The following is a 10,593-nucleotide window of genomic DNA, read 5'->3' as shown; positions in this document are numbered from 1 at the left end:
CACGCAGAGGCTTCCACCAGCCTGAGGCCTCTGAGCCATCACGAGGCACCGTGAACGGGAAGCCACCAAGCATGCTCTGGCTCCGCAGGTGGCGTGCGGAGCAGGGGACCCATCCCCACTGGGCCCTGTCTAGAGTCCCAGGTCACAGGATCTTGAGAAATGATAAAAATGGTCATTGCTAAGTCACTAAGTTTGGGGGGTTTTTATTACCAGCAATAAATAATAAAACAGTGCCCGGTTTGAGCTACCGGGACCAAGACCCCGCTCCTGGCTCCCAGGGGCCGGGTGTTCTGGAAACGGGCCCGAGTCCGACGCAGGGCCCGGGAAGACAGCACTGAGCACCTCGGACCCTGCTCGGGGCGGGGTGGGGGGTGTGCCTGGTGCCCGAGAAGGCTGAGCGTCCTGCCAGGCCTAACAGACTCACAGACACACAAGCGCAAAGCTGCCCGTCTCTGGCTTCGGTGACAAGCCCCGCCTGGTGCGTGTGAAGGAAAAGCCATGATGTGAGAGCAGAGACCTCCCTGGTCAGCGTGTAAACACCAGGAATCTGAATGTGCTCAGCTCCTATTTTTAATAAATTGGGGGCGACACTGACTCTCACCCACATCATCTCCTTGGCTTCACGACTTAAAGAAAACCAAGCCGGGTCTGCACAGCGCAGACTGCGGCCACGCCTGCTCGGGCCGCATGCTGGAGGCCACCGCAGGCTCCTGTGTCACACCTGCGGATGCGGAGGGTGGGGACAAATGACCCAGCTGGGGCTGGACGGAGCCACACTGATCTCGGTCAGCTGCCTTGGTTTTCAGATAATAGATTTCAGGTCAACGGGCAAAACAGTTTTTGATGAAGCAGGCTTCCCAGTTTTTAAAAATAACAATAATTTTATTAATTGTAGCTTCTCCAATTATGAGCATTAAAATCATTCAGCACCCTGGGCCCGCCCAGTGTTTGGGGAAGAGACGCGGGCCCAGCGTGTTCTGCAGGCCGCTGATCAGCGTGTCTCCACCCCCCAGGCGGGAAGGCGGCCCCAGAGGAGCCATCGTGGACGACATGTCGCCCCGACCCGGGGGACAGGAGCAGGGCTGCAGGGGGCGTGCACACAGCTTGCGGGACAGCAAGGCTCAGCACTCACCGGACCCTCACCAGCCCGCAGAAACACTGCTTACCAAAGCCTTATTTCTACCTAGAGTTACACAGCGATAGCAGAGTGAAGCAGGTAGGAAGAAACATAAAGTTCTACATCTACATGCTACTGATACAGAAGGGGGGCGTTACACAGCCCGGGGCCACCTGCCTCTGGTAGCGCGTCCTCTGCCACACCTGGGTGAGAATCTAGTCATTGCAAAGGAGGAAGTTCAGGCTGTAGCGTCACCTGAAAATGCAGGATACAAAATGCTACTGATGTTTTGGGTACGTGTGTAGCGGGCTACCCAGAGAAGAAGAACAACACAGAAGTAAGAGCAGAGCTAAATGAGATCCCTCTGCAGGAAGAGCCAGCCCATCTCCAGACGAAGGAGCAGTAGCTTTGGAAACTCCCACCCACTGCCAACACCATTGCCATGGCCCAGCGGAGCACCAGAGCAGGCGGCCCCTGCTGCTCCCTATGCGTTGGGCCAGTGCCTTGGGGACCACGCCCACTCCACCGCCCACCTGCTGGGTCCTCGCTAAGCCCTCCCACCTAGAGTGTGTCCTCTCCGCGTCCAGCACGCTGGCACCGTCTGGGGCCGGATGGGAACACAGACCCTGAGGCCCCACCTGAGACCCACTGAATCAGAATCCGCATTGTCACAAGGTCCCCAGGGGACCCTGACAGTTTAGGAGCTACTGTGAGCTGCCCTGACCCTGTTCCGAATAAATGCTTGTCCGTGGCTTTGCCTCCCTCAGACCATCTTGGGGCCTTGGGAGGCTCCATCCTCAAAGAGAAGCCCTGAACAAAACTTACCTCCAATGCATCCTCGCATTACTTCTCAACTGGAAGGATGGGTGGTTAAATTTTTAAAAGAAAATCAACTTATTTTTAGCATTTTAAAACACACAGCCAGATGGATAGACGTGCAGAGCTGACATTTGTTACATAAAAAAGTACGACAGTGGGTCCCAAGTCCATCCCAGACCAGCCTCGTCAGCCACAGGAACACAGCAAACTCAGCGCCACCCAATGGCCCCGCCGGGACACCTGGCACTGCATGTGGGAACCCAGGGAATCCAGGAGCAGGGGTGCAAGGCCAGCCGGGACCACACACCTCCTCCCCACCTTGAACCCAAATGCCCACCCCTGCACCGGGGGCCTCTGCACCGTTGCTGCCAGCTGGTAAAGGAACCCAGGGTCTGCAGCCACGAGGCCGCTGGCCACCAAGGCCCCCGCGTTGCAGGGGACGGGGTGTGAACTGCCATTAGCCCGAGCCTGGGCCACACAGAGAGCTGCCACCCCCATCGCCAGCCACCCCCTCTTCCCAGGGTCAGGAGGGAAGGGAAGAGACACCTATTAAAACTCAGGTCCACGTACCAGCGGTCAAAGACTCAGTAAACAGGGCTAGACTATCACTTTGGAACCATGGCCCCATCAGCACGATCGGGTCAGCCCCCTGTGCGCTCAGCACCGCTCTCCGCTGCCCGTGAGCCCTGGGCACACGACGGGGAAGAGTGGGCATAAGCTCCGTAAGGTCACCGAGTCACTGCTGGCAGGTGACACGACCGACCACCCAGGAAGCCTGGGAAAATCAACTCAAAAGCCATGAGGACTAACGGGAACCTTAGCAGAGCAGCCACACACGGGCCGGATACTTTTCAAAGTTAAGCTTTCCTTCCTACCAGCACTAACCAGGGTGGAACGTGATGGTTGCAAAGATCTCGTTCACAATTCGACAGAAACAGGCAGTGAATGTGCCCAGCCTAAGCAAGAGCAAGACCCATGGGAGGAAACCGTTCTCACTGTGGCCAGCGTGAGTCCAAACCGACCAAAATTTGCAACATGAAAAGTGAAACCACAGAAGTCCTAGAAGTGCAGGTGCAGGATTAGAAACTGGGTGAGCATCACTTGTGCTTGGTGTTAACAGGGCACCAAGGCCGGAAACTGGCAGAAAGGAAGACCTTGATGAATCTGATCACACAAAATCTAAGCGCATCCACACGGAAAACTAGCAACGTAGAAAGACAAATGACTGCTCCGGGGCACGCCGCTGTATACCGGGAACCGTGAAGAGAAACCGGGCAGCAAACATCCGAACGGGAAGCACAGGTCAGGGGCAGGAGTTGGCAGTTCAGGAAGGAAGAGCACAAACGCCCCAAACATGCAAAGAAAAACGTTACCAACCTCACTGGTAATCAGAGACTCGGAGCACTAACACAATCCTTTGACCTTTCAGACAGTCAAAAAACGGACATCACTAACACCCAGAGGCGGTGAGGGTCGGAGAAAGAGGACTTGCGTGCGCTCCGAGAGCAGGCAAACGGGATCTCCCTCCCGGCCAGCCGCACCGGACACAGGCCCCCCTCTTCCTCTCTCCTCTGGCCCCTCCTGCCCTTCACTACATTGATTCATGTTTCCTCGTCTGCTACTGGCCTCCCCACCTCCTCCTTTGTCTGGGTACCCCACACCTGCAGCAGCCCCATCCTTTTGGCCACCGCCACGTAACAACCGTCCAGGACAGCCATGTCTTGTGCCGGGACTGCCCATCTCCAAGGGAGCCGGCCAGCGGCACCAAGCCACACTGCATGCACAGTCCTCTGACTCGTCGATGTCATTCCAGGAAGTTATCCTAAGGAGACAATGTCAAGTGTCCAAGGATGAACGTACAAGGATGCTCACTGGTAAACTGTCTATGTCCTGGTGCCTGAGCCCCAGCGCCCCCCGACTCCACCCCAACAAATTCAATCTGAATTTCCGGAGGAGGCATCCACAGTTTTTAAGAGCATCCTTTGAGTCTAGTTCACAGGGTTGAGAACCACTATTGTAAATTTAGCCAACAAAGGATGCTGTGGATCTGTAAGACGGTCACGACACATTGCTAAGTAAAAAACACAGGTTGAGACAAACCCGTACTTGGAGCATGGTCCCATTTCTGTATCAAAGACATAAAGAGTGTTTCTATGGGGCTGATGTGTGAGTACATTCCTAGAAAAAGGCTGGGGCAGAGGTACGCTAATAGGTCTCAGTGCTGAAATTACTGATGTCTTGGTTTTCCTATATAGAATAATTTTAGCAAAGTCTTAAACTCTTTTACAAATTTATACACTTTAATGCTTCTCAATTAAAAAAACTAAGGTTTTATAAATTTTGGAAAAGGTTATAAGACTCTGGTAGCCCCGTGTCCCGCCTTACTGCCCACCCTACCCAACACACCCAGGCCAGGCGTTTCAGCCCTCGAGGGCCCCCTTATTTCCAGTTCTCTGGGCAAAGGCAAACCTTCTCGGTGATTAGTTGCCCCCCACTAGCAAGCTAATACCATGTTAGGTTTGAGACTAGCCAGACTGCTGAGAACGGCGGGTGCCCCCCCAGTTACCAGTTACTGAGCTGCTCAGCAGAAAGTGATGGAACCCCACTCAGCACCCTCGTGGGGACACCCAGACGAGAGGAATGAAGGGGCCTACCCAGCACCCCACAGCACTGGGGCAGGTCCCGAGCAAGGTCAACCCCTAAATCAACTGCTCCTGAAGCCCAAGAGGGGTCGCACGGGAGGAGGCATGGGGTTTCGGGAAGAGGAAAGGGGACCCTTGGTTCTGGTGTGAGGAGGAAGCCCAGAGAATTCTGAACAAGCACCCAACACCTGCCAAATGAGGACAGTGGCTCAGACACCTCAGGGTTAACAGGGAAGGGGGACATTTAAGATCCCACGTGTCATAACTCCGCTTTGTAGTTGGAATCTACCTGGCACTCTGTTAAACTGCGCTCTTATTTTCTCTTTTCCTTTTCTCTGCATACCAAATCTGATATATTAATTGGGTATTTTAATCTAAAAAATTCATCAGAAGGTCTCACGTTGCCATGGCAACCATGCAGTTCCCAGTAAATGCACGTCCTCAGCACAGCTCTATCACCTCTTTCGGCTCACCCTGCACGGGGCCGAAGAAGTGTGGGACCCTCCCTGTCTGGGGGGACGTCTTCACACCCTGAAAGAAAGGTGGGGTGCAGCCTTTCTCCTCTTGAAAGACTGGCCTTCCGCCTTTCCAAACCCCACTCCTTCTGCCTAAATAAACCCACAGGCTTCAGGCCAAGAGCTGTACGACACTCTCTCTGCAAACACCTACTGTGATTCCCAAGTCGTGCGCGCCCCGACGACAACGTGAAAACACGGAACAAAGGTGGAGCAAAGCGGCCGCCCACCTGGATCACATCCACGGCCACTGGACCAGGGCCAGGCTTGGCATCTTAATCTTACCAAACAAAGCCCAGGCAAGTCTCGTGCTGTGCTCAGTTTGGAGATGTGGCCACCATGCCCAGGGATGAGCAGGTGATTGATGGGCACATGTGCTAAAGAGCGAGCACCTGTAGCCGAAGCCAACAACCCACCTTCGCAAGACCAGAAGAGCTGGCACCTCTGCCGTCCTGCTTCAGGCAGACGGGGACAGGGGTGGGGAGAAGGGGGTCGTGTTAAATAATTCTCAAATCCGATCGCACGCAGCACAGCTGGATTCCGTGCTCTTGGTTCCTCCTTAACGATCCCTGGATCCTGAGACATAACACATGGTGAACAGGTAGAAAAATTCTACCTTTCAAAGCTGAAGGCAGCCACTGTGCTACCTCAATTTCTCTCTTTCTACACCACCTGCCTTGGGGAGCATAATGCTAAGACATGAAAGAGTGGCCAGCTCTCAGCTGACACCAGCAAGTACTGAAATCAGACATCTGATGTATTTCTCAGACATTTTCTCATCGTGCAGCCAGAAGCTAGATGCAAATCTCCTTCCTGATTAGTTCCTAATTCACTCTGGGCTTTCTTCACTTTGAATATTTACTCTAAAAACAAAAACATATAACATAGGAAGCACTCCCAGCAGTGAGCTGTGTTCCAAAGTTCAGAACACGAAGACAGGTCTCCCCAGAACACACTGAGTGGGCGTGGCTGGTCCTGGATGCCCCTCCAGCAAGTCCAGGCACCATGCCCCTCCCCGATGACCGGGGCCAGGCTCATCAGAGCCCAGGCCCCCCTGAGCAACAGGCTCTGCATCGCTGTCTGTGAGGACTGCCCACATGGCCTGCACATTCTCCAACACTGGCCTGAGGTCGTATTATTGTAATTTCCTATAATGCTTAAATTATGTATCAGAAATAAATAGCTTGGGCTCTTTCGCTGAGCTGTGCTCTAAAATTATAAAAGATCCATCCTACTTCTGCAGGCTGCCTACAAACGAAAAATGCATATTTCGACTATTTTAAGAAAATGTCAAAAAAACATCAAATGTGTCATCTTGTAGCATTTAACTTATCTGCATGACATCTGCAGAGAAGAGCTGTATGTTTGCCTGTGAAAGTATCACAGTGCCCCAGGGGCGGACACTGCACAGCCACCTTTCCCGAGGGTGCTAAGTGAAAGGGCCGTTGTCAGGCAGGGCTCCAGGAGGCGTGCCTCCAGGTCTTTCCTGCTTTCCACCAGCGCCCACCTCCCGGTCACTAGCTTTACCTGCAGGGGGACCTGAGGGCAAACTAGTTCCCAAAAGGGCAGGTCTTTGCACAAAGGCAAGCCTCCACCGCACATCTGAGTGCAAAGGTGGGCACGCCGGCAGCCACGCGGCGCCGTCACCTACACTGAGAGCTCCGAGGGCCGGGCCCCCGCGCCACCTGTGGGGCAGGCATCTCCCTTCGCAAACTCGGCACACCTCACGTGCAGAGTAACAACGGAGCGCTCACACCTCGCAGAAAAGGAAAATGCAAACACAGCGCCCTCGCTACTGCGGGGGCCTTCGCGCCTACCGACCGCAGACCCTCACCCCGCAGGGACGGCCGGCCTACTCCGCCCGTCGCGCCGCCACTGGACACGGAAGACGCGCGTGGGCATCGCAAGCACCGTTCGCGAGTTTCCTCGGAAACCGAGACGCCCCTGACGCCTTCCCACCGGGAGGCCTTGGTGCCCCGACCCGCAGAAATCCTCCCGCCGCGGCCCCGCTGCGAGAGCGTGCGGAGTCCCCAGACGGCGCGGGTCCCAACGCTGTCCCCGCGAGCGGCCCGGAGTCTCCGCCGCGGCCGTTCTCACCGTCCTCCTTGTCGTCAAACACCGGCCTCCGCGCGGTGGCCGCCGACATGGACGAGCCCATCCTCTTCTTCCACTTGCTCTGTCGGGCCCGGTGCGCGAGCCCCTCTCCGGTCGGCCGGCCCAGAGCCTGACAGCGAGCGCGCGCGCACACGCACGCACGGGCGCGCCCGGGGTCACGGCGACGCTGGGCACACGCGCCTGCGCTCTCGGGGTACCCTTGGTTGGGTCTCCAGTCCGGCCCTCAGTGTAGTCCGCCCGGCACGGTTCCCGAGCGGAAGCCCTTGGCGATGGTCCGCGCCTCAGGCCGCCCGGGGACCTTGTACAGCGTATGGGGGTGGGGGGTGTGGTCCGAGGCGCGATTTGACCTCGATGCGCCTCCCGACATTCGATTGGCCAGGAGGGACCTCGCGGATAAAGCGCTCTGCACAGCCAACGACCCAGGAGAAGACTCTCAGTACCGCCCAGCTCCCTGCGCCTAATACTTTTTCACTGAAGAGTTGTTTTGTTATGAGTTGTCTTAGACTTTTGGAAGCCTTTGCCTCCTCAGGTTCTGCCCGTAGAGCTGGCGGTTCCTTCCTCCCCCAGGAAGTTCTGAAAGGGCCTTCCACTGCCCCACCATGACAGAGGACCACCCACCCCTGCCCCGCCTTGACAGAGGACCACCCACCCGGCTTGCAGGCCAAGGCACCAGGCCCTGCGGGTCTCTCCCGCCACCGCCCGTCCCTCCGTGGACATCTTTCAGCCACCCTGGGCTCTGTCCTGCCCTCGCAGCCCCTCACCTGGCTCGGCCCCCCCCACCTCAAGTAGTGGCACTCAGTCTTGGCTGTTCCCGCTTCCCGTCTACTGCCCGAGGTAGAACTACGCTTGTCCCCGACCCCACCTTTGAAATTCGGTGGAGCCCCTTGACCACCGTGGCCTGCTTGACCAATGAAATGTGAGCAGAGGTGAACTGTGTCATTTCTGAGCCACACTTGAGGAGCCGGTGTCCGGACTGGCCACACATGCCCCCTTGGCTAAGAGGGAGTCCCCATCACTTGGGGACCACCTTCCAACCAGCAGTGGATGCACAGAACAAGGGAGAAATCAGCCACTGTGGGAAGCCCTCGAGATTTGGGAGGTGTATTTACCGCAGCATAACCGGGCCGACTACCACCTGCCGTGCATCCAGTCTTGAGTTAAACTCCAGCGAGGCAAGTTCCCTGGGCTCTGGGCTCCCAGGCTGGGCTCAGCCTCCTTATGCTGAGCTGCAGCCGCTCTCGGAACATGGCTCCCTCCTCCCATTGCCCTCTCCCAGTCAGCATGTTGAAGGCACCCAGCTCAGCGCCGGCACAGAGGAGGGGCTCTGTAGCCATCCTTCCGGGGCAGCAGCAAGTGAAGGAATGTTTCTGAAGACCCGGGGGGGGGGGGGGGGGGGGGGGGGGGCACCGAGGCAGAGTGTCACCCCAGGCAGGCTGAGAGCAAGGGGTGCAGAGTGGGCAGGAGACAGAGCAAAGGCCAGGAGCTGCCTCACCCGAGAGCAGACCAGGCTGCCGCACTCCACCGAGGGCCACTGTGAAGTTCTAGGGGCCTGGGAGGGACTTACCTGTGAACGGGGAGGGGTCAGTGAGGCCAGCAAAGTGTCCCTGTGCCCAGGGGTGCCCACAATGATCAGGAACTTCAGCAGGGTGAGGACAGGGGCTTCTCCATCCCGTGCCAGTGACAGGGGACTGTCAGTGACTCAGTAACCAGATAAACGTGTCCATGACACCCAGCACATGGGAGCGCCCACACAGGATCGTGGGCAGTGTGCGATCACAGGACTGCTGGAGCTGGGGCGGTCGGCAGGGGTCCGAGCAAGTGACCTTGTGAAACCCTGGGGCCCAGGAGCTGTGATGACACTGTCCCTGAGATTGAAATGAGAGTGTGTGTGAGGGCAGAAAGTGGCCAGTGTCTCTGGCGGACGGCGAGTGCCCACTTAGGGCATGTGCAGAACAGCAGGGGTCTGATTTGTATTCAAGGCTCAAGCCCTGTAAACCCAAGCACAAACGTGCGTCAACCCATAATTCATCCAAAAAGCCAAGCTTCCTGAGAGGGTGTGATCGTTGGCAGACCAGTTTTCATGTGTACTTTGTCCAATAGCATCATTCTGAAATTAACATGCTGCCTGCACCTTTGTAAATAGTCCTGTTTTTAAACTCCCTTCAGATTGCCCGATTTGAATGTGCTGTTTCCTGCTGGGAAACGTACCAGAACTGGCCCCAGGAAACAGGAAACAAGCTCAAATGGGATTCCGATCCTGAGCTGCTCACTTATGTGGGAAACCATGAGTCCCCTTCCCAGCAGGAAATGGAAAACCAGGTCATCCCTGGCTGTGGTGCCATCCGACTTAGCCCTGGTGGGACATGGGACAAAGTACATGTGGAAGCAAGGACGTGGGGAGCCAGGTGCTGGGTGGCTGGGTTGCTTGGTGATGTTATTGATTCTCGGGGTCATGGGGCTGCCTGGCTTCCGATGACTCCAGAGAGCATGAATGGGGAGAGGAAAATGCACAGTGGAGAAGAGGAGCCCCATGGCTGCTGGGAAGGAATCCTTCCTCTCTGTTGTCATGGTACCAGGACTGAAGCACAAACTCGCCGCTTAACTCCATGAGGCTCCTAGTGTGTCAGTTCCCAGGGCTGCTGTGACAAAGGACCACAGACTTGTGGGTGAAAACAACAGAAGTGTGTTTTCTCCCCATTCTGGAGGCCAGAAGTCGGAAATCAAGGTGTCAGCAGGGGTGGTCCCTTCTGGAGGTCCTGAGACGTCTCTCCCAGCTTCTGGCGGCTCCAGGAAGTCCTTGGCATCGCTCGGCCTGCAGAGGCATCACCGCAAGCTCTGCCTCCATCATCACATCGTCTTTTCGTCTATGTGTTCTCCTTTATCAGGACATTTGTCATAGGATTTAGGACTCACCTTAATGCAGGATGATACCTTCTTGATTTCTTTAACTTAATTACCCTCTTTCCAAGTAAGGTCACATTCACAGGTTCTGGGTGGACATATCTTTTGGGGGGCCACCACTAAACCCACACTACAGTCCACCATCTGGTCCCCCCAAATCTAAGCCTATTCCATGTGCAGAATACATTCACCGCATCCCAGCATCCCCAAAAGTCTCACTGTTAGAGCTTCAACACTAAGTCCAAAATCTCGTCTAAATATTATCAGCTCAGAAGTCCCAAGTCCCACCATTAAATCAGGTCTGGGTGAGACTCCGGGTATAAGCTACCCTACAAAACACCTCTCGTGACCATCCCACTTCACAGATGAAGGAAAGAAGGCCTGGGAGGCAAGTAACTGCCCAAGCTCCCAGCTGGAGCGTGGGAACGGCGCTGTTGACATCCAAGAACGACCCCCAGGCTCAGGCTTGAGCAGGAATGGGTGT

At 55.9% G+C, this 10,593-nt stretch overlaps 1 protein-coding gene across 1 annotated transcript in view; it reads right to left on the bottom strand.

Moving 5' to 3' along the window:
- The window catches only part of STK32C (serine/threonine kinase 32C), an 81,295-nt gene extending 74,040 nt beyond the window's left edge, over positions 1-7,255 (bottom strand). Inside the window, exon 1 of the mRNA XM_024762282.1 lies at positions 7,191-7,255. Within this exon, the coding sequence (XP_024618050.1) occupies positions 7,191-7,251 (61 nt within the window). The 5' untranslated portion in view covers positions 7,252-7,255. The remainder of the gene's footprint in view (positions 1-7,190) is intronic.
- Between the last annotated feature and the right edge of the window lie 3,338 nt (positions 7,256-10,593).

The sequence above is a fragment of the Neophocaena asiaeorientalis genome, unplaced genomic scaffold, assembly GCF_003031525.2.
Source record: "Neophocaena asiaeorientalis asiaeorientalis breed wild unplaced genomic scaffold, Neophocaena_asiaeorientalis_V1.1 scaffold356, whole genome shotgun sequence".
NCBI classification, from domain to species: domain Eukaryota; kingdom Metazoa; phylum Chordata; class Mammalia; order Artiodactyla; family Phocoenidae; genus Neophocaena; species Neophocaena asiaeorientalis.
Note: the sequence above shows the minus strand (reverse complement) of the source record. Positions and strands in the feature narration are given on the sequence as shown.